Source organism: Aspergillus bombycis, assembly GCF_001792695.1.
Source record: "Aspergillus bombycis strain NRRL26010 chromosome Unknown contig00131, whole genome shotgun sequence".
Classification (NCBI taxonomy): Eukaryota; Fungi; Ascomycota; class Eurotiomycetes; order Eurotiales; family Aspergillaceae; genus Aspergillus; species Aspergillus bombycis.
Genome location: NW_019170133.1, coordinates 25,056 through 47,963, shown reverse-complemented (window position 1 = coordinate 47,963; position 22,908 = coordinate 25,056). Strand labels below are relative to the sequence as shown.

The 22,908-nt window shown below is 51.6% G+C and overlaps 9 protein-coding genes across 9 annotated transcripts; 5 read left to right on the top strand and 4 right to left on the bottom strand.

Annotated features, from left to right (window-relative positions):
- Positions 1–1,115: 1,115 nt before the first annotated feature.
- On the bottom strand, positions 1,116–2,803 carry ABOM_011136 (amino acid transporter; the record flags this gene model as incomplete). Its single annotated transcript, XM_022538264.1, has 5 exons — positions 1,116–1,532; positions 1,601–1,989; positions 2,039–2,230; positions 2,283–2,544; positions 2,597–2,803. Coding segments are annotated over 5 exons (1,467 nt in total), but the record flags the coding sequence as incomplete, so codon positions are not given.
- A 705-nt stretch (positions 2,804–3,508) lies between these two features.
- ABOM_011135 (FAD-dependent oxidoreductase) lies at positions 3,509–4,682 on the bottom strand (the record flags this gene model as incomplete). The annotated part of the gene is made up of 3 exons (XM_022538263.1): positions 3,509–4,258; positions 4,324–4,435; positions 4,492–4,682. The coding sequence occupies 3 exons, from the start codon at positions 4,680–4,682 to the stop codon at positions 3,509–3,511; spliced, it is 1,053 nt and encodes a 350-aa protein (XP_022384486.1).
- Positions 4,683–5,183: 501 nt separating this feature from the next.
- On the top strand, positions 5,184–6,194 carry ABOM_011134 (proline racemase family protein; the record flags this gene model as incomplete). Its single annotated transcript, XM_022538262.1, has 1 exon — positions 5,184–6,194. The coding sequence occupies one exon, from the start codon at positions 5,184–5,186 to the stop codon at positions 6,192–6,194; it is 1,011 nt and encodes a 336-aa protein (XP_022384487.1).
- A 675-nt stretch (positions 6,195–6,869) lies between these two features.
- On the top strand, positions 6,870–8,435 carry ABOM_011133 (flavin monoamine oxidase family protein; the record flags this gene model as incomplete). Its single annotated transcript, XM_022538261.1, has 3 exons — positions 6,870–7,208; positions 7,312–7,624; positions 7,681–8,435. The coding sequence occupies 3 exons, from the start codon at positions 6,870–6,872 to the stop codon at positions 8,433–8,435; spliced, it is 1,407 nt and encodes a 468-aa protein (XP_022384492.1).
- A 700-nt stretch (positions 8,436–9,135) lies between these two features.
- ABOM_011132 (Zn(II)2Cys6 transcription factor) lies at positions 9,136–11,013 on the top strand (the record flags this gene model as incomplete). Its single annotated transcript, XM_022538260.1, has 1 exon — positions 9,136–11,013. The coding sequence occupies one exon, from the start codon at positions 9,136–9,138 to the stop codon at positions 11,011–11,013; it is 1,878 nt and encodes a 625-aa protein (XP_022384493.1).
- An 836-nt stretch (positions 11,014–11,849) lies between these two features.
- ABOM_011131 (Zn(II)2Cys6 transcription factor) lies at positions 11,850–13,483 on the top strand (the record flags this gene model as incomplete). Its single annotated transcript, XM_022538259.1, has 2 exons — positions 11,850–12,566; positions 12,638–13,483. The coding sequence occupies 2 exons, from the start codon at positions 11,850–11,852 to the stop codon at positions 13,481–13,483; spliced, it is 1,563 nt and encodes a 520-aa protein (XP_022384490.1).
- Positions 13,484–15,222: 1,739 nt separating this feature from the next.
- On the top strand, positions 15,223–18,752 carry ABOM_011130 (monocarboxylate transporter; the record flags this gene model as incomplete). Its single annotated transcript, XM_022538258.1, has 9 exons — positions 15,223–15,850; positions 15,916–16,163; positions 16,218–16,542; positions 17,194–17,375; positions 17,431–17,641; positions 17,706–18,106; positions 18,132–18,436; positions 18,515–18,689; positions 18,741–18,752. The coding sequence occupies 9 exons, from the start codon at positions 15,223–15,225 to the stop codon at positions 18,750–18,752; spliced, it is 2,487 nt and encodes an 828-aa protein (XP_022384491.1).
- A 354-nt stretch (positions 18,753–19,106) lies between these two features.
- On the bottom strand, positions 19,107–20,144 carry ABOM_011129 (uncharacterized protein; the record flags this gene model as incomplete). The annotated part of the gene is made up of 1 exon (XM_022538257.1): positions 19,107–20,144. The coding sequence occupies one exon, from the start codon at positions 20,142–20,144 to the stop codon at positions 19,107–19,109; it is 1,038 nt and encodes a 345-aa protein (XP_022384501.1).
- Positions 20,145–21,289: 1,145 nt separating this feature from the next.
- Positions 21,290–22,592, bottom strand: ABOM_011128 (putative acyl-CoA:6-aminopenicillanic-acid-acyltransferase; the record flags this gene model as incomplete). Its single annotated transcript, XM_022538256.1, has 3 exons — positions 21,290–21,943; positions 22,040–22,444; positions 22,536–22,592. 3 exons carry the CDS (start codon positions 22,590–22,592, stop codon positions 21,290–21,292), a joined length of 1,116 nt encoding a protein of 371 aa, XP_022384500.1.
- Between the last annotated feature and the right edge of the window lie 316 nt (positions 22,593–22,908).

Below are 22,908 nucleotides of genomic sequence, written 5' to 3'. Positions count from 1 at the left end.
TTCTATTCAGTGTATCCATGATCAATAACCTCCAGATCGCGGCCTTTTGAATTGCTCTCGAATTACTTGACGGACACAACCGGTGGAGGACTTCCCCAAGACCCACCTGTACAAATGGCAAGTGGTTCCGTAGGGTTTCCAAATCCCGCAGCTGTCCTCCAATCGACCTCCACACTTGCTTTAGAGGGAAAACTGGGGTAAGGCCGGGGTAGGATCAGAAGAGTCGCTTCGTATCCTCTTTCCCTGGATGTATTGAGCCAAGAGGATTTGACTTCCCCTAGCCATTCCGCGTGTCACAGGGCGTTGATGTGATTCTGAGAGCAAGAGTATCCGACGCGCCGCCGCCAAGAACACGCTATCTGATTCAGAGAGGAAGTGGTTCCTACGACAGCAAGTCCTTTCTAGCCCTCGCTATAGAAAAAGGGTGGGTGGATTTGGGATTTCTCAACCAAAAAGCTCCGATTGAACGACATGGTCACAGAAAATTCCGTAATAGGCTTTGCCGTATCAATCCTCCAGCGATCTATCTCAATTAGCACCGTCGTCAATATCCTCATGGTTTGGTGGCTGGATAAACGTATATGTACGGCTAGGCATACACATCGTGTTAGTTCTATGTAGACAAAACATTTCACACTATATATCTCCTATTGCATTGGAGTACAACAGTGTGGTTCTCATGGTGGAATCATGTCCTGATCGATTATTACACGATCCGGAAGCTCGGAAGAGAGGTTTGGCAGGTTTAGCACGCCATTGCCTTACCTCATTGACGTGGATATGGACATTGAAAGGTGTAGATGGGGCATGAGGTCTTATCGCATCTTGGTTTCTTATTTCCAGTTGTCTTCGGGTTGCCATTTTCATCGCATCGCTATTTGTTTCTCTGAGCCATAATACGCCCATCCGAAGACGTGAGGAAGACATCATTGTCGCAGCTCATGAAGTAAAGAATGACCGATACAAGTCCAGCACAGCCTGTTCGTGTGATTAGGCCAATTCAGCTGAGGCTTGAACTATGAAAGTAAACATTCCTGGGGCGAACAATTATTGCACTGGGCGGGAATATCTTTACACCCACAGAGAGAGACATAATATGTACATAACAACACTACTTAATGATCATTGTTGAGACAAGACCAGGCAGATGATCCCCCCGACTTCTCGTAGGAAGTAACTATGCTCATTATAGAGCCATATGTGCCCCCAATTGTCAAGAAGAAGCCAGTCAGAATGACAAAGATACACCAGGCAACACCCACGCACCACCTCGCAGACTTCTCTCGCTTGCCGGGTGCCCAGTTATCATACAGCCACATACATCCCATGGGTTGAAAGCACAAAGGCGTTGCTAAGAGCGCCCCAACAAGTGATACAAGATCACTGAAAACAGGGATGCTGCTTGCAACAATGTACGCGACGGAGATCACGCTGAAGGTGGATCCTAGCCAGACGACCCAGTGCGTCCGAGTCGGGGCAGTAAGGTGCTTGGTGCCCCGAAGAATTCGGATGAAAATGTGCTTTGCAGGTAGCTTCCTCTACGGTCAGCTTCGCGGAACAGCACAATTGGTCAATCAAGGACCAGCGGGCACAGACTCACATGAAGCAGGAGAATCGCGGAAACACTGAGTCCTGGGAGAGCAAAGCCATAGCTGATCTTCTTAATCAGTGTTCCTGCAGAGCCAAGAGCCGGTGAAGCAACATGAGACCCGCAGTAATAGTATACGACTGTTCCGACCACGATATAAATGACAGTGACAAGGATTTGGCAAATTGCCAGGGATCGAGTATACAGTTCCGGATTCCGCATTTCAGAGACGATGTTAAAGAAGGCGGGGGTCCCAGCGTATGTCAAACAGATTGTGGATACGGCGGTCATGGCCTCAACAAAAGTTGGGTTGCCAAATATCTTGAAGTCTGGTTCTGGGATAACACCTGCAGTCATCGGCGCATGACCCTGAATTCCAACGGCGATGGTGACGATGAAAACTAGCCAATGTTTAGACCAACGTCCGGACTGGACCTCTAATAAGCTTACCCGCAGTGATAATGCATGCCGTCCCTAGCCAGGCGAGCCAGCTTATACGAGCAAGGGTTTGGATACTAGAGAAGATGAAGGCAATGATGGCAGCAACGGCCACGAAGATCGCAGTGCAGGCGGCGTGGTCAGAGAGCGCGTTCAAGGAAATCGAGATGCTCAGCAACGCAGAGCCACCAGCGAAGATCCAGTCTTGCAACAGGTTAGAACCGCACCCGATTCCTGGAGGACCATGATTACTCACACAAGGTATACGCCGCACCGAATAGCTCAAAGCCAGCTCGCCCAAAGAGCATTTTTCCCACGTCGTCAATTCCATAAACACTGGGATGGCGTAACTTGAAGACGCCCACCATCCAGTTCGACCAACTCGTTATCCCCGCAATGGCAAGAAGAACAATAATCCCGGGCACTATCCCGAGGACGTGGAAAACCTTCGGCATCGAAAGAACACCTAGGCCGATTTGGGTTTTGATCAACAGAGCTGTTGTCCCCATCCAGCTCACCTAGGCCATGTCAGTCCAGTCTGATTTCGAGGAACGGCAGATGAAAGCTCACATCACGATAGTTGGTATCTCCTTCACGAATCTCGCCGAAGACAGCATCGTCTTGAATTGGTTTGCTAACAAAGCCTTCGCCTACCTGCGACTGCGTATGCGTGATATTTTCCGGGTCAGGATCAGAAACGATCTCTTTCTTCATGATGGGCAGCTGAAGGTACGAGAGAATTGGGACAATAAGATCTAGACGATTGCTGGTCCAACATCTGCAAGGAGTAGATCGGTTATTTAGAGCTAACGCATCTCCATATACTGCTGGCTTGGATGTGGAGCAGACATGACCATGCGGGGAAGCCCACGTAGAAGGCAACTTCTTCCGTGAGCAGAGGAAAAATCACTTACGGGGCGTGTTCTTATCATCGCCAAGAAGGTGGAGCTTTGGGGTTATACCTCGGGTGCCCCAGACATCTTCGGCGACTCCCCGGGGTTGATATCACCACCCACTCAGCGCCCGCCGTGGATAGCTTATCGCCTATACAAAGACTGGAGAGATAGCAAGATCACAGCCATCAAGAGGCCTCATGGGCAAGCGCTTCCGTGCGCCACACCGGCTTTCACCGAGACTATCAAGCGTAGCAGCCATTCTACCATTGGATTGTGGGATATCTGGCCCCCCGTTGATCTCAGGACAAGCCAAGGTTGCCTTCTGGGATCCCGCCCAGTGCCCAGGAACTCTTCGTTGATAGTGCGTGCTTGGGCATAGATCGATGCATATGCCACATGCGACCCCTCGTCCTCGCGCCTGATTACAATTGACTTCACTGCGACGCGACAGGGCCATAAACAATTCATTCCTAGACCACAGATGCTTGCAGTTTGTGTATGTCGCTACGTAATACAGACAACATTGAATGGAGTAGCGCTTGATCCTCTATACATCCCCGCATTGCATTACATGGGCCAAAATACCCTAAAGGTGGCTCCTTGGAAGCCTACCTTTCTCCACCACCGAATCAACCAGTTCCCGGACCTTTAAAGCCACGCCATAACTGAAAATATAACCAAGGCCGGCAAACCCATAGGCGTGCACGATATCAGCCTCAGCTTCCAGACGATATCCTCCCTTTCTTCCCGGCCGAAACGCGACAATGTCCTTCTCTACGTCCCTGTCCAAATCGACCGAGCGAAGGCCCCCATCGGTAAGCATATTGACGCGCTTGAGAATGTCCGCGCGTAGTGCCTGGTCCACATTGCGATCCAAACTACCGGGCTGGCTGACGCCGCCAATGATTGCACCGTTGGTGAACATCCGCGGAATGACATAGGTATAGTGGGAACCTTGGTGCATCTTCAATTCGTTAAAGTCAGTCTTGACAAACATTGTTTGTCCACGAATGGCCTCTACATTCTTATCATCCGCAAGTGTATACGCTCCCAGCCCCGATGCGTGTACGATGTACTCTGTTCCGGTGATCTTTTTTGCCTCTTGGATGGATCTTAGCGTCCTCCGAATAAATGTGACTCCATGTGCTTTTAGTTGCGTTTGGATCCAAGGGAGGAAGAATGCTGGATTGATCGTCATCGAAGTATATGTGAACCCAAGTTTGACACCTTTGGGCAGCTTCTCTTGTGGAATCAGACGATAGTGCGGAACGACCGTCTTGTACCAGATGGTTGAATCATCCTCTCGATCATCGTAGTGTTCGGTCGCCTTGATGACCTGGGCATGACACGGGTCGGATTAGTAACAAGATGACAAGCATGTCTACACCGTTGGCAACGTACCTGAACACCACTCGTAGGATCTCTATGCGCTAGAGCCCAGAAGTATTTGAAATTCTCCGTCTGGAGGGAGTTACCGCCAGCGTCTGGATGAGGGAATATTGATACGCCAGCCCTCCATTCTCGGTCAGTACGCAGTGCAATTGAATGTGAAAAACAGGCGAAACTCACCAAGGACTGGCCCAATCTTGAGATTCATCGCCCGGCAGATCTCGTGCCACGATAGTCACTTTGTAGCCGGCATCGGTGAGCGTCAGCGCCGACAAAAGGCCGATGATACCTGAGCCAATGATGCCAATATGCGTGTTGGTTGAAGGCATGGTGAAAGCGATGACCTTTGGGCCCTTCCTGTAAGAAGCCATGTACTTGGAAGGTATTTAGATAGCCAGCGGCGGATCTCATGACGGACCGCATGGTGTAATCGGGGCGGAACCACCTGCCATGCTGCATTCTGCATTTCCTCCGCAATATACGTGGGACCTCGCTGTGTACGACAGCACTCCCTGCAACGCATTCTTCGGAAAAAGATCCCCGTCACTTTGGGGCAGGGCCAAAGCGTGTCATCGTTCTCACCACTTTTACGGAGAGCAACGGTGATAGCGTTTTCGATAGATCTCCCCCACTAAACTCAACCCAGTTAGCGGCGGGCAATCTCCACCAATCGGCCACTGCCCAGTGCATGGATTTGGGCAAGCGTTTCCGGATGATTAGATGGAGATCCCGGGCGGAGAGGAAGTGGTCGACGAGAACCCAGCAAGCCCTTCCGTGGCGGTCCTTGGAGAAGTATTTCTACGGCTGAGGGATCAGTACCGATCTGTCTGCTTCAGGCCTGCTTCACCCATCATTCCATCGACCATACCACAATGCGATCGCTGCGCAACATATCCCTGGTCTGTTCCCATTGTGAGGGGGAGGCGGGCGATGTGATTCTCGGTGGTGTACTTGACAAACCAGCAAAGACGATGCATGAAAAGCTGGTCCGCTTCGTGAATGAACAAGATGATCTACGCCGGCTGCTGCTACACGAGCCAAGGGGTCGCCCCGAAATGAGTGTGGTCCTGGTGCTTCCACCCTGCAACCCTCAGGCGGATGCAGGCTTTCTCATCATGGCCCCTGGGGACTGGGTACCGATGTCAGGGTCGAACACCATATGCACTGTCACCGTCCTGCTGGAAACCGGAGCCATCTCAATGCAAGAGCCCTTCACCGAGGTGAAGCTGGATACTGCGGCCGGATTAATCACGGCAACCGCCGAGTGCAGCAATGGGAGATGCAAGTCCGTCTCCTTCGACAACGTCCCGGCCTTCGTGTATGGACTGGACCAAGCGGTCAACATTCCTGGCTGTGGAACAATCCGGGTGGACATCGCATACGGTGGCCAGTGGTATGTGATCGCCCAGGCTAAAGACCTGGATATCGAGGTCCACACGTCGAATCGAGACCGACTGATCGACCTTGGCAACCGACTGAAGGCGGCAGTGCTCGCGCAATGTATGCCGGCACACCCGGACAATCCGGCGATCCGCGGCATTAATAATATCATCATCAGTGAGCCTCTTGTCAGCCAGGATGGGGTCAAGTCAGTGAGGCATACGGTCATCGTCACGCCTGGAAGATTGGATCGGAGCCCCTGTGGGACTGGAAGTTCGTCGCGCCTGGCCGTTCTCTACGCCAGAGGCCAAATACGAATCGGGGAAAAGGTCACCTTCCGAAGTGTCATCGACACCGAGTTCATTGGCAGTATACGGGGGACACGGAAAGTGGGCAACACTGATGCAGTACTGCCAAATATTCAAGGCAGAGCATGGATCACAGGCGAACGGAAAGTACTACTAGACCCTGACGATCCGTTCCAGACCGGCTTCTTGATCTGAGTGGGTGAACGGTTCTTCCGCGAGGCGTACGAAGTTTCTAAAAGTAGAGCCGCTCCGAACAGCATTACATCATGCTTGAACATTGAGTACAGTAAATAGTGTAATGACGCGATAGACCACCGCCAGATCAATCCCATTGGGCACCCTTAGCGATCAATTCAGTCAAGAGAGCTCAATCTACCGCAAAGTGATCCCCGCTGAACCCACGGAAATCCCACGATGCTACCCACTGTCTGCAGCCGGCTCCACCCTCCTGGGTAGAAATCCAACTCCCAATCCCAGTTACGTTAAGGTTGGACACTAGGCGCACATCCGTGGGGTCGTTAGTGGAGACTTACCCTCCAGCCGATCGTCTCCGCCGTACTCCGCAACCATTTCCAACTCTGGGATGTGCGATAACCGCGGCTGTAGATAAGGATACGACCAGCATAGACTTCGTATTATCCGGCTGCCTAGTGATGGGAGATGGCGGAAATAGCTACATCATGCTCGAATAACAGGTAGCCCCACTGCAGGCGACGTAATCGGGATCATCGTGAAGGCATCCCGTCTATAAAGCTGCCACTATCATCCCCTTCCAGAGCCAGCCTGTATCAATTTGCCATTCCATCACGCATTACCTCCTCTTGTGAAAAAAAAAAAGTTCATTTCGCTATATAGCTCTCTCTAAGCAACATGACAGCCACCCCGACAAGACATGAAAACTACGACGTGGTGGTGGTAGGGGCTGGCCTCAGTGGCCTTCAAGCAGCACACATCGTGCAGGCGGCCGGTTTCAAAGTGTGTGTCGTGGAAGCCATTGACCGAGTGGGCGGAAAGACATTGACGGCCAAGTCCTGTGAGAAGGGGTTTAATGATCTAGGTGCATCCTGGATCAATGACACCAACCAAAGTGAGATGTTCAAGCTCTACCAACGGTACGGTATCGACACCGAGGTCCAGCGCGACCGTGGACACACTCTGATTCAATCGCCGGATGGATCCCTTGCCAAAGTGCCATACGGAGAATTTCCAGTGCGTCCTTTGTCTTCGTCCTTCCTTTCGTTTTTTTCTTCTTCCGGTCCATTTGTGATTTTCCTCTGCTATCATGATGCCAAGCTAACTGCAACTATCCCAGGGGGATCCTACTGCACTACTGGGCCTCCTTCAGGTGTTTCGAGACGAGTGCTCACTGATAGACTTGGATGACCCGACCAGCTCTGCCCGAGCCAGAGAAATCGATCAGCTCACATTCCGTGACTTTTGTATCGCAAAAATACAGTCGGAGAGTGCCATCGCCATCGCCGATGTGCTTTCCGTCTCGTTACTTGGGGTAGAGAGCGATGAAGTCAGTGCGCTTTTCATGCTTCTGTACTTTAAGAGCGGTGCGGGCATCGACAATATTATCTCGGACCAGAAGAACGGCGGCCAGTACTTGCGCAACCGACAAGGTAATCCATCATGTGTTATCATCACCTTCACGAGCCGATGTGTCTAACGTCCCCAGGAAACCAAACCATCGCGCGGAAGATGGCAGAAGAACTGGGTCCCGACGTTGTTTTTCTCCGAACCCCCGTTACATCCATTGATCAATCTAGACGGGGACACTGTGTAGTAGAGACACAAGGAGGGGCCACCTTCGAGTGCCAACGAGTCATTGTGTCTGTCCCGAGCAGTTTGTATCATAAAATCGAGTTTAACCCTCCCCTGCCGGAGAAAAAGCTGGCTCTGAGTGAGAACACCACCACAGGCTATTATACTAAGGTGGTCTATGTGTTCCACGAGCCTTGGTGGCAGAAAGCTGGGTTCTCGGGCGTCCTCGATTCGGAAAAGGGACCCATCATCTTTTCTCGGGATACGAGCGTCCCGGTGGATGACCAGTGGACCATCACCTGCTTTATGGCTGGTGACAAAGGAAGGCAGTGGTCGAAACTGCCCCGGGCATCCCGTCAGCAACAGGCCTGGGAGCAATTCAGCCAGGCATTTGGTCAGTACGTTGATGTTCCTCGGCCCGTGAATGTCCTGGAGATGGATTGGACCAAAGAAGCGTATTTCCTTGGTGCCCCCTGCCCGATCACCACTCCAGGCATCCTGTCCATCGTGGGCAAAGAGATTGCTGCCCCCTTTGGGCATGTGCATTTTGTAGGAACCGAGACTTCGCGTGTATGGCGTGGCTATATGGAAGGTGCGATCCAGTCTGGGCAGCGAGGAGGCGCTGAAGTGGTCAAAGCCCTTTCGACCGATCCTACTTCTCGTCTGTGACAACCTCCCATGGTTTGGTATAGCCTCCTGGCATGAGATGATGGCGTCTACACGAATGTTCCTGCCGTGTATTGTTTTACTGTCTTGAACCAATAGTCTCCACTCCCATTGTTTCGTACCTCCCGGAGTCCTCGACCCCTGTATCAGAGTAGTATGAAGGGACGACAAGCTGGAGCTAGATTTGTAGAAGACTGAGAAAGACGAACGGACCGCAATCTGATTTACACGTACTCTGGGCTTTTAGAGTCCAGTTCGGGGTCGCCTTGGCGAGCCATCTGCAATTGGGGCCCACCACTTATCTGTAGCCGCCGTAGATATCTCTACCCGTGTTGCCAAGGCGAGGCAGGCAGGCAGTCTTCCGGTGGCCATTTGACGCTGCGCGACCCGCCACTCCAGTAGTACCTTGGGGCAGCCAACCTGTATTTACCTTCAGTTGGCGGCTCTTCGCAAAGATGGTTCGTCGTCATCGATTTCAAGCCGATGCTGGCCACGCCAAATTACTATATAACCGCAATTAGTCGGATGACAGTCAGTCGCCATCAGCAGCCCATCGAGAAGGTGAGCGGTCCATTTTCCCTTTCTCCAAGGCGTGGACGAGACACGAATGTCCACTCTGTAATTACTTTCTACTTGCTTCAGGTTCTCTCGCTCCCTCCTGTATTAGTACCTTCGGCAGCACCACTGAAATCTCACCCGCGAAATGTCACAACGTTCACCCAGATTTGTCGTAAATCGAAAAGCCTCCCGCAGAAAGAGGAGTAGCAAGGCATGTCTCCTTTGTCACGATCGGAAAATCCGATGCGATGCGGCAGGAGGCAGACCATGTACGAATTGCAGATGGTTCAAGCACGAGTGCATCATTCCCAAAAACAAATACGAAAAACGAGAGCGCGAAGGGGATACCAGCAGCCGGAAATCCACGCCTCAATGGTCACGAAAGGAGGATAAGGCCCAAGATAGCAACGCCTCTGCAGACGACCACCAAGCTGATCTGGTAGATGTGTTAACCTGGGAAGAGCTGAACTGGTCCGGTCCTATCGTTTCTCCAGAATCTCGGGGACATAATCAGATGGGTCTTGATGTTGAGGTTCAAAACGTGACGCTGCCGCAGTATATCAGCCCATTGCTGCTGAGACTCTCTTCAGCGGATCGGGACTGTTTGCGGGTGAAGGGTGCTTTGAATATTCCGGAGGCTGAGCTACTGGATGCGCTTCTGGAATGCTTCGCACTATTTGTCCACCCCTTCTTGCCCGTCATTGATCTGGGCGACCTTTACTCGAGAATAGAGAGTAATGGTCGCACTGGCACCGTCAGCCTAGTGTTGCTCCAGATGATGATGTTTGCTGCCACTGCGTACGTGGACATTAGTATGCTCAACAAATACGGATATCATAGCGCAAAAGAGGCGCAACTAGAGTTCTTCAACCGAGCACAACTACTCTATTCCCTCGACTGTGAGCCTGATCGACTCGCCGTGTTACAGTCGGTAATTTTGATGACCCTCCGGCCTGACAATCCCGACCTTATAATGCAAACCAGACACCATCTTACCGTTGCCATGACTCGTGCACAATTAATCCACCAAGATCCAACGATGGAGATCCCCCAGAGGCTATGGAAGCGCATCCTGTGGACTTGCTATATGCGGGATTGTATCCTAGCGATTTCCTTCCGGACACCTATGATAACCCGGTACGAGGAATTTGATATCCCCCCGCTGGAGCTTCAGGACTTTGATGCAAGATCTTGGCTGCGAGGTGTTCACTGGATATCGCGGTGTACTGGGACACCAAGGGGGGACGTCTTTAGCGTTCACGCACTTCCCAAGTTGTGTATTGCTTTGGCAGAATGTTGCCGGCGCATCTCATATGGCTTAGACTGTCAATACGGGGCCCAGCCAAACGAAGATGGCTTCGAACTCGAACCAGTCATGCAGTCGCTGGTCGATATCCCGGGCTCGAAATGTGCTGTGGTCTCACAGTGTGTCGAGGAACTCGAAAGATGGTATAACGCACTGCCTCGGGGCCTGCAATGGTCAAAGCCACCAGTTCTACGGGAGACGAGCGGCAGGTTCAGCAATACTATTATCCTTCATCGCGCTATTCTCCATGGGGTTTGGCTTGCTGCGAAGAGTGCGCTGTGCCATGCTGGGCTTGCATGCGAAGAGACCATCCCGACGCTGAAGTTTGATCTGGAACACTCCATTTCCGACGTTTCTTCGCGCATCAGGTCTATGTTCTACCAGTTAAATGCGAACGGGCTGACCAGGTACTTACCCGACGCCGCAATTGCACTGCTGAAATCAGCGATGACTGCCGAAACGAGCTACGAAACAGGCACTTCAGCCGGTGGGTCAGTATCCCAACACGCTTTCTGTTTACCTCGTGATGCGACGATTCCAGCATGGTCGACCCCGATATCAGGACGCAATCATGAATGGGACCATGCAGTAGCACACGGCGCAACTACCTCTTTTCTCTCCTCTGTTAATCTGATGCCCGAGGAACGTGCGCTTCTATTGCAGCTATCCAGTGCGTCCGGATACATGGATTCACTTGTTCCTACAGCATATTTTTAGGCCTGCCTTAAACGCACCAGGTCGAAGGACCTCTCTCGATTTTCCGTGTATCGTCTCAAACGATCAAATATGGAGATAAAGCCCACTACTATCTATCCCTGGATGAAGGGTCACAGTAACGGGCCAGAGAATTAAGGAAAAGTTAGGGCGGGAACGCCGATTACTGTGGAGGACCATACAGATTGAGCTCGCGATCCTGCTGGTTTGATTGGAAGTAATTCGTGATGTGTGGTGTCGTAACCGTGTTGAGACATTTGCATCAGTGAGAGATATATATATATATTGATGTCTCTGATTCTATACCTCGCGACGATCATTAGATCATTAGTATAGTGTGAATTTACCGGGATTCCATATTATTGGTATAACTTCAAGTCTTGTTTCAGTCTCATCCGGCGATCTTTGATCCACGGGGTAATCAGGTCTATCGCAATCTCCCAGTTGCGATGCAAAGGGAGACGTGGAAGTGTGGTCGATGGCAAACCCCGTGACCCGCCGGGAGGGACCATGTGACGCCGGTCATGTGGTTGTTGTGACGACCACCCGCTTCCCTCCCCCGGATTACAGCAACGTCCCACAGTACCAGCGATGATCGTCGGGGGACGGCAGATCAGGAACGTGGGACGATGAAACGCTAAATCCTTATCTGTAGCCGCGGTTATCGGCAGATCCACCATGAGGGTCCCCCGCAGTTGCCACATTTCGGTCCAATTTGCTACAACTTCTTGACGGGGAAGCACTGTACGCTGGTTGCACTCCTCCACTCTATCCACCTGCTTGGAAAATCGTCTTCCGCGTCGTAGACCATACCGGAGCCCAACTGCGAGTGTTCTAACATGAACCGAAGAATCCCGCGCACCCGGACTGGTTGCCTCTCCTGCCGTCAGCGGAAAAAGAAATGCGATGAGACGAAACCACAATGTCAGGCATGCACACGCAACAAGTTAAAATGCACGTGGCCTCCCCATATAGTCCGCATCTTTGGTCTCAATTCTGGGCCACAGGCTCCGGATGATGCTCTTCCTCGTGAACGCGGTCCAACCAGGGGTGGCTGTCCCCCAGAGACCAGAAATGCACCCTCCTCCACGTCTTCTGCTGCTCGGGCCGCCAGCATGGATTCCAATTTGTCCTCGGACATTGCCGATCGCGATATAGATGATAGGCAAAATCACATTGCATCATGGTGTCCGGAGCTGAAGGCGTTTTTGAGTCCTCGACGAGCGATGTTACTGCCGGAATCCCAAATCTTACTGTCACACTATCTGGACGTTACTGGTCCCAAACTGGCCCCAGCAGCCGATACGCCTTTCGTGTCTTGGCTGTTGCCGGTCGCCTACGGTGATGATCTGCTAATGAACAGCATTCTCGCCTTAAGTGGGGGCCATCTCCTGTATACACTGCCAGACAACCATGCAATCCAACAGGCAACCTCCCGGCATTACTCCTTAGCGGTGCAGAGTCTTTCTCATGTGTTGAATGATGGCTCGACGCTGCTCGAACCTCTTGTACTGGTTCGTGTAGCTTTGGCGATTTTAATTCTCTTTCATTATGAGGTAAGCCATCCAACCAGGGACACAATTTCGAATCAACCTTTCGTCTATCTGACTTGGTCGGACTCATCAAGGTGGTCTCTGGACACCTGGACGGATCCCCTTTTACCCACCTGCGCGCCGGTCGTCATTTGATCCTACGCCTGCGAAACAATAGCCACCAGCTCATGTCCAGTGCCGAGAGAAAGCTGCTAGGATTTGCCACTGAAGTGTATTCCTACATTGTCCTATCCAATAGCATCACGCCATTCAACATGAATGGCAATAGGACTCTGATTTATGACTCGTTTCTGCAGTCACTGGATGACTTGCGTGGTTTGGGTGCCTTTGGTGTTATGTTCAGTGGGTTCCACAGTCTGTTCGAACTCATATCCTGCGTCTCCCTCTTTGCAGGAGAACAAGATGCACTGCCATCGACAGGTACCAGTATACCACCTGGCCGCTATGAGACATATAACCAACTGAAGATGCGTATCGGCCATCCGGATCTTTCCGCGCTAGAACACCCCGACACTGAGGTGCTTCCCGGGCACAGCACAGCCTTGCGCATGTTCCGAATAGCTTTATTGGTCTTTTTGGAAACCGCCGTCGTACCATTCTCCAAACATGACTCAGTGCGAGTTCATCACGTTCAATCCTTGCTGGATGGAGCCGTCCACGATCTTCCCGGGATGATCGCATCAAATTATTCCTGCCTCCTGATGTGGCCGATGATGGTAATTGGATCTTGCTTGATGAAAGAAGAGCAGCGTAATGTGATCACACATCTTTTGATCCATAATCATTACTTGATGAAAAACACAGCCCAAGCGAGCGTTCTGCTCCAATTGCTCTGGGACGACCCGGACGAATATGCGTTTGGGCCGTACGGCCTTGGCCTGTTGATGAGAAGACACGGGCTGGATTACGGCGTTATATAAATTCACAATGAACAGAGACAGGGCCAGCTACAATCATTCTCAACTACTCGGTTTGCTTCCGCTTCCGCTGGTCTAATTGGCAACATAAGCCATGATCAAATGCACCCAGCATGAATCAGTCAGGCACTAAAGTGTTCAGCGCAAGCCTGATACGTTGAGCATGCATATACCCTTGAAGGCAGATTGTACCGACTATCCGAACATCACCCCACATGACGCAGCAATTATCGATCGCCAAAAACCCAGTCATGCCTATGATATTGAATTTTACGGAGTCTGGCAAGAAGCCAAACAAGCCGAGAAAGGAAATTTACTCGATCCATCGATCGCTGGTGCGCATAGGGCACCAATGACGTTACCGCTATGTCTGCTGTCACCCTCCCATCCGCGATCTTACAGGCAATCCGCAATGCGAAGAGGTCGTTGGTTGTGAGGACGGTTCTTCAGCATCCCACGGACCCCGAGCGCACGTACCCCAGAAGAACTTAATTTCGCAGAGAAGGGAATCATCGACAGTCTCGTCTATGGAAAACTACGATTCACGATCATAGCTCCCTAGCTGGGGATGTTAGGTTAAATGACATACCTCTTCGGGCTTCGGAGTACAGGGAAAGCCCAGGCCGCTCTATATGAGAAAGATCCATACATTTTTATTTTCATCTAAACTCTTGGGGTTTGTCTTCACCGGGTCTGGTCCACCAGAGGCGACTGAGGTCCAACGGCTTGGCTCACTCGTCGGCGGACCAAGGGAAGAAGCCAATCTGCTTTGCATTTCACTTCATTTCCACAAATTCCTGCACTATTAAACATTCAAATTGTGGGGTCTACCGGAATAGTGGAACCGTCTTAACCCCGCAAAAGTATGGTGAAACCTTGAACCTCGACCTGGATAGATTACGCCGTATCATCGCACTCCTTTTGTCTAGGATAAATTAAGAACGATAGACAGATACTAGCGTAGAGTACTTCGTATCCATTTCATTCCAAAGGCAGAAGGAGGTCCACGGGGCACCCTCTCTGGCCCATTCGCTTTCGAACTCCAAGAGAATTTTCGTGCTGCAGTTATAGCAATGGTCCGATGCACCTCCATCAAAGGTTTGGTTCATCAACCCGATCTTCCACATATCCAGGACCACTGATCCATAGCGTCTAACTGCCTGCGCGGTGTATTGTTTACACACTTGCAATCTCAGTATTGTAAGTGCCTCATTAGCCTTCCAAATGGATAACCTTGTCTAACCTGGCTGGAGCTTACTATAGGCCGGCCCAGTGCACTCTTATCTGTAACCGACCCTTATCTGTAGCCGCCGCATCTCGCTGTATAAGCTTCCGAACTAAGAGAGCGAAGCTCTGGATCCGCATAGGCTCGAGCTGAGCTGGGCAATCGTTGCGGGGCGATAACCACGATGAGGGAGGGATATCTTGTTCGCTTGTCGACATGGCGTCTCAACTAAGCTCATACAACTGCGGGGAAGAGGAGAAGTGAGTTCAGCAGGACATCTTATGGCTTCTGAGGATGGTCGATGACGAAAGGCTGCAGGCATGGCCAATCGTGTTAGGACCTGCTTAAACCTTACAACCATTTGATACTCTGATGGCGTTCGTGTTGATGATAGTAATAATTCTACCGCTTGTACATTTCCCCGACGTCCTCCCCATATATAAAGGCCGCTACCGAGTATCCAGTGTACCAAGAGAGCCATGCTAACAGTCACCATCAAATTTCTTTTACAAGAAACATGCTATCGATTTTCCCCCAGTCCAAGGCGTTGTTTCGCGGAGATATCGATATGTCCGCAGACAGTGAGACAGACACGAAGGCACAGAAAGGACGAGCGAACCACAGTCACATTGAATTTGCCCAGAAGGATGAGGAAACTGGGGGTAGCTTAGAGGGTGCGCCGACTGATCGTGGTGAATCCTTCCCGGACGGTGGTTTCCAAGCCTGGCGCACGGCGCTAGGAGGATTCTTGTCGTTTGTTGCCAGCATTGGGTTCCTCAGCGGGGGATCTGTTTTCCAAAGCTACTTCAAGACAACCGTCCTTCCAGGCTCCAGCACATCCGATATTGCGTGGATCGGCAGCGTTCAGGTTTGGGGATGCTACTTCTTTGGTATCTGGTCGGGAGCTTTGTCTGATAAGCACGGGCCTGCGCTACCTCTGGCCGTGGGAACATTCTTCATGGTGCTGGGCAATATGATGTCCTCGGTCTCGACAAAGTTCTATCAATTTCTGCTGTCCCAGGGGTTTTGTGTAGCACTTGGCATGGGATTTATCTTCACACCAGCTCTGGCTATCCAGTCCCAATGGTTCTTGAAACGCCGTGGATTTGCCGTTGGCTTTGTCATGTCTGGCCAGATGGCTGGAGGTATGTGTTCATGTTGAATGGCGAACTATCAGGGCCCAATGACTGATTCCATGTTTTAACCCCAGGTATCATTTGGCCCGTTCTCGCCAACCGACTTCTCAATTTTGAGGGCATGTCATATGGTTGGACTCTGCGTATTATCGGTTTCATGCAGCTTGGAATCATGGTTGCTGCTATATTACTCGTTCAGCGTCGATTCCCTTGTGCGATGGAACAGAGGCCCATGCCTTTAAAACAATACTTTACCGACCGCTCAACCATGTTGCTCACGTTTGCTATTTTCCTCATGAATCTTGGCATTTATGTACCGTGGGTTGGTGGCACCAGCTGGGGTTAAATTGATAGATGCACTGACAGTACCTTCTAGTTTTACATCACTCCTTATGCCATCCAGCGCGGTGCCTCGGCAAGCCTAGGATTCTACGATGCAGCAATCCTGAATGCTGGCGCCTTCTTCGGCTGCTATGCACTAGGCATGATAGCTGACTCTGGCCTGGGATTTTTCAATTCGGTTATAGTGGCCACCTTTGTTTGCGCCGTGATTTCCTTCGCTTGGATCGGCTCACACGGCATTCCAGGTGTCGTCGTGTGGGCAGTAGCATATGGAATGATCTCAGGCGCACTACAGGCGATTTTCTCGCCCTGTGTCTCCATGCTGGCGCCGACGACAGATGTTATTGGCTTCTGGAACGGTGAGGACTCCTTCTGTCATGCGAGGGCTACCGTACTGATGGACGTACCATGTATTGCGCAGGAATTTGCATCACTATTTCTTCATTCGCGGTACTTGCAACGGGGCCGATCGCCGGGCAGCTTCTCGAGAATGGCGGGGGAACCAATTACCTTGGAATGCAATTGTTTACTGGTATCTCCCTGACCCTTTCGGGTGCCTTATTTGTCTGGACTCGGTTATGGGTTTCTAGGGCTGTTCTTGTTTAACTGGGCCAGGCCACGCGCTGTGGAGGCGTCTGGTTTCAGCTTCAGTTCCCGTTTGAGAAATAACATTCTCTTCGGACTGAACTTGAATAACCTGTTTCTATTTCCCATTAGTACTATCGGAGCGAAGTAGGAATCTTATTGGAATATGATATCTAGACTGCGCCATATCCTCTGCATTGGATATTGCCAGAGGTTGGAGGCATTTATAGTATTATGGAGTGCCTTTTTATCTGCTGTCTCTCAAAGCATTGACTACCTGACTCTGAAGCTCGCGAACATGAGGATCGGACTTCTTCTAATCCCCATGATCTTCATCTAGTGTCTTAATAAACCCTCTGGCGTCCTGCCAAGGGAAGAAGTCAGCACCTTGATCGGGGGTTACAATGAGACTCATACATTTTTAGATAGATCCAATTACCGCAGAGGCCGCTGGGATCGCCTAAGGACCATCACGCCTGATTGTGAGATCCTGCACGATCCTCAGGACCCTCAATTCCACGAACGTCTCAGCTGTTGGACCGACATCGACCGAAAGACTCCCACCGCTAGTATTCTCCCTCGGTCCGAACACGATTGTCTCAAAACAGTGAAACCCCCACTGCAAGCCTCTGGAGGCCTGTAGGGGCTGACGCCGATCACAGGTCAAATGGGCACTACAGTCATCCATTCCCCTTGTGACCACCTGTGGCGACCATAGCACCTGGTCAACGACTGGCGTGGAGGGAATAATTATCGACCTTAGTGGCTACGTTGATGTGCGTGTGGATGCAGAGAGAAAGGCCGCTACTTTGGTCGGTGGGGATCTATCCAAACAAGTGGGCATGCGTCTGGCCGAAGCAGGGCTCTTCACAGGTACATGCAAGCCTCCATGTCCAGCAGGCCACCAGTCTCGCCTCCTGCTCATCATTCCGCTCAGCATTCGGAAATGACAATATGGTCGGTGTGAATCCCTACTTTCTCGGCCGTGGGGCCTCCATCATATCCTCTATCACAGGGGTTGGGTCCGATCAAATCGTGTCCGCGCGGGTCATCACGGCTCAGGACGGTGGGAAGCTGGCCGAGGTGACGGAGAAAGAGCATTCTGATCTCCTCTGGGCTCTGCAAGGCGCATGGCAATTCTTCGGGCTGGTGACCCAACTCACCATCCGGGCACACCGAATCTCTCAACTCCTTAAGCAGCAGGGGCTGATCTGGACCGGAGCGTTTATCTTTCTGCTCGAGCGGGCTACAGAGATAGCTCCAGTGATGAAGAGATTAATGGCAGATAGCCAGCGTGCGACTGCAGGCTTGAACTCCATCCCTGGCCATCGCCGCGCGGTACACCGGCGACGAGGAAGAACAGGTCCCCTTCCAAGTACTCTACGATCTGCATCCCCTGGTTGCCACCGGAGACGAGGCTCCCATCCAGCACGCCAGTGACGCACGAGAAGCGCTGTGCGGAAAGGGTGATTTGAAGCAGTTCGGTGTGGTCGGATTACATGGGTTCGACGCCGAAGGCTTTGTACGCACCATTGACACCTGGAAGCAAATGGTGCATGACTGCCCCGACGCCATCAATACTGGGTTTAACGTTCAAAGGGATGCGCGAGCAGTTAAGACGCCCGAGGTGGAGTTGGCTATGTCCTTGTATGATATCCCGTATTGGCAGTGCGTATTTCATTCTCTTTCTTTTGCTGGGTTTCCGGGAAACCAGGTATTTTGATGCTAACTACCGCAAAATATAAGGAACAACTTGATCTGGCATACAGAGGAATGGAACCACCGTAAGGTGGAGGCGTACAACAATGAGTGCATCTCTATCATGCGCGGCGACGATCAGTCACACTCCGTGGACTTTCAGAATGGCACTCGCGTCGGGCCCATCGAGAGACGCTATCGCGGGCAGGCTCACTTGGAAAAGGTACGTGGATTGAAAAGAGAGTGGGATGCGCAAGGAGTATTTACTAGGCAGCGGCTCGATTGACCCCTGTCGAAGCATACTGTCACTAGATATGACATTAGGAAGTGAGTTAAGCAGCAGAATCAATGGTAGACTAAGACAATACGACGTGAGGCCCTCCCCCACCTATCTATGACATGATGGTATCATGGATATCGGCTTTTAGCTTCATGGCATCCTCCCCTTGCGTCCTTTTGTCCAGCCATATACCTTCAATGCTGACACTCACTCGGGTTTTCATTGGCCGCTCATTGCTATGTTCAGTTACACCCTTTGTCTGCAGGCTCTAGCATGTCCTAAGTTGAGAGTAAATTACCTCAAAGCCATCCATGTTCGAATCCCCGATACCCGGAGCGCATTCGGGAAGTCTCATCAACACTAATCGTCACTATCATCATAGGTATCGTAGTCTGAACGATGAGCCTCACGATATTTCTCCAGCGTTTCACATGCTTCAGCAGCGGGCACACTGCTAGGTATCTTAGCCGCGCGAAGGTCGTCAGCAGACAGAAATGCAGGACCAGCAAGGTACGGGGCCAATCCCCTTTCCATGGAATCGGGGACCTGGAGATTCGGACACAGGGGCCGCGCTTCATGCTCTGTCGACAGCCTCCATGTCGCTGTCCTAACATGATAATCCAATTCGCCCGGTCGAACCTCATCGCGGATCCAGCGCTGATTCCCCAAACACGAGCTACCCGTCCATTTCAACACCGACCCATCGCCTGCATATGGAATAAGTAAGAGCCCATCTTCCCGACGGAAGTACCACTTCTCTGCGGCTTCGCGGGCGATATAGTCGACCTCATTTTTTCGTCGCTCGATCGATTCAAACTCGATACAAAACCGCGAGACACTGTGTGGGAAACGAACCTTATTCACCCAGGTTGCGTCAATCCGGAGCGGTTCATCATCCTCCCAAAACCAGAAGTCGGTATATCGGATGGTGAGGGTGATCTTCCTGGGAAAGAATGGTAGCATGTACAGTGTCTGTTGGAGCCGGTCGCCTGGCTCGAGCACCCACAATTGCGCGAAAATGCGAACCAAATGTGGTTGGAGTTGTTCGTAGTCGGCGTCCATCATCTGTAGACGGCGACTCCACATCGCCGACCGTGGCTTTCTGTCTCGCGCGGTGAGGTATTCCGTATGCTCGGCGTAGATGAACGGCATAAACCACGCTTCCGTGTAGATTCGTTTGCAGGTTCTCAGGAGGTCTGTGGAGACCCGCTGCGGTCCACGATGGCCCGGTCGAGTCCAATAGGTTTCCTTGGGATATGCTCGAGTCGTGTCATCATAGCTGGAGAGAACAAACGCAAAGATCTCCTCGCGCACCTCGGATGGCAGACGGGAGAACAGTGGACTTTGGCGTTGATCGTGCTCGAATGAGAACCGGGGAGGGCACCGAGCTTCGCTCATGGTTGCGTCTGATGAATGTGTTCGTGGGGTTATTGGGTCACTCCAAACGCCCTTGTTGAAGGCGGAGGAATTGACCGCGTAACATTTGTTATATTCGACCGAGAGATGGATGTGACTCTTGGTATCATGAGGGGCTGCCTGTTGCTGCCTAGGAGCCTCGCCTCTGCCTGGGGCACGTGATATCTCCCAGCGAGTCAGCTCATGATTCACCAGAGCCCTGCTCGCTGGCTTTGCGTATCCACTTCGGACATGGCCATGTCTTCTTCCTCAAGACGGATCGTTCGAGCTTTGCTGCGCCGAGCTACGCGTTTCCGCGGCTAGTTATGTAGCCCCGGATCTGTTTCATGGCTCGCACGTGGAGCTGTTTGCCTGTCTTCACACCCCGAAGTCAAATCAAACATAGTATCCTCAGTGTGCTGCATATCAGCACTGTGACCAGGCAGTCGTCACACATCAAGACCCATTCGATAGGCATTTCCCATCCCTGTCCGTGGAATTCACCTCCACCGTTGCAGTTGCAACATGTAGACTAATAGGCAGACGAGGGATTCGGAGTCTGGTGAAACGTTAGCGCTGTTGGATAGTTGTGGTACCTTTTTTTTTTTCTCCAACGCTCACGCTGGTTGGGGTCCATGATGTGGTTCGAAGCCGAACCCGGCGCGAGATGGACGTTTTCAGGTCTGGCAATATTTGACACTATAGGTTTGGAATTGGCGAAAATACCTAAGCTGAACCTCGTCGTGGCTTCTGAATGCCCTGGAAAACGATGTCTCTCAAAAGTGCAAGTTTCGAGTCAGAAGAATTCCCAGTCAAGAATGCTCACTCCCCATCGCGCGTTTTTGTTTCAGGTGGCGAGGTATTGAAGCTCGGATTATGCAGAGTAAATAAACGAAAGAACGATATCACTGCAGATCTCCAAGCCTGTTGTGTAACGAAGGGGTTACATCCTACTACATATCTCCCACGGCAAAAGGGTACAAGGCACGCTGGCCTGGTTTGACTTCAGGTGGAACAGGAGCTTGGTATTCTCTTAGCCATGAAATATATATAATTCTAGTATCTGGGCTAGTGTATTCAAGGTCCACAATGACGGCCACTCTAGTTCCTCGCTTCTGAGACAAGTAGCAGAACGGGGGAGAAGGCCGTCAGCGATCTTGGTCCTCGAGACTACATGGTAGTTTGACCACGATACTCTCCTCCTCATACCCAGGACGCCCGAAAACGACCTCGGCCCCCAGATGGCCCGGTCCCAGATGCATCACGATGTTGAATAACGTTGAACATTGTTGTGTTGGATGCAACGATAGGTCCTCAGAACAGCAGATGGCCTCTGGAGTATTGTACCTGTCTGAGAATACCCTTTCTCTCAGAAGCCTCGGTGTAATCTTGTCTCCAGCAACTCCTGCCTTGATGAGTTCGTCACAAAGGTGTTGGCACCGCGATAGTCGCACCGCGGAGCCTGGGAGCCATGGCGGTTCCTGCACACGATCGTTTGCGATGAAGTGATTTGTGTGTATAATCATACCATTCCGATCCTCCTCGAGATGAACATCGCCCAGGGGGGACAGTTCGAGTCCAAGTGATTTCGAGCTGTCGGCGAGCAGAATGTGTTGGCTCGAAGCCGCACCCCCGAGGGACGTAAGTCGTTCTAGGGCTGTGTCGACGGAGTCACTCTCCAGACACAGCCGGAGAGCAACGTGGATGGGAACTTTCGAGCTGTCACACACGGGTGCTTTGATGGCATTTAGACCGACGCCAACCCCGGCGCTGTTGAATCCGATCTTGCCAACAATGCCTGCCTAAAAGCCATCCCATCAACCCTGATCCGTGGCAAGTGAACAGGCTTCACCTCGAGGACGGCCCGTCATGAATGGGATTGGGCCCACGCAACTCACCTCAGTTACCATGTGGATGACCGGTTTATCGGTCTGTTCAATCCGCAGCATCGCCATGTTTTTCCCTACGCTCGTGGTCCAGTCCCAGTTCTGCGCCAAGACCCTGGCCTGCTCACTCGTCTTCCACGACAGCGCCGTGCATCCGTCCGAGAATCTTCCTAAAGAGATCTCACTGCGGCAGTTTAACGCCATGATATCAAGCAAATCTACCCCCGCGCCTTCCGCAATGCCCTGCATCTCCGCGTGGACCTCGGGCGTGTTTTGCTCTGCCGTCACGCGGAACTCTTCTGCCAGTGCGCGCACCTGGGGCCAGTTCATTTTGGAAGTGTATTCAAACATTTCCCGGTAGATCTCCAGTTGGTCTTTGATTTGGTGTTGGAGCTGGCGACCATGTGCGAGGCCAATCTGTGCGGATTGGTTAGGTAACGGGTGAGAGCAGCAATCATGTAGGGGATGAATCAAGATGAACACTCCCGTATGACTCACAAGACCGTACCTCTCTTGGGGTGCCTTTCAGGACCAGCCTTATAGGTATATCGCCGGTGTATGGCATGATGGATATGTTTTGCGACGTTCCGTGGGAGCTGTCTTGGGAGTGCACCAGGGATTCTATGGGAGACGAAGAAGAAGTAGTCTTGCTGAGTGAAACCAGCGGAGGAAATATAATTCACCAACTACTCTCTTCTTCCTCCCTCCCTCCTCTCTCTCTCTCTCTCTCTCTCTCTCGTTTGCTCTCCACCTTGTCCATACATTTATGACTACTTTTCGCGTGAACTTTCCCAATGAGGAAATAGATGGTCGGTGCGTGCGCCGAAGGTGGGCCTAAACTCCAACGGTAAACTGCAGGCGTATTCTGGGCTGGTATTAGA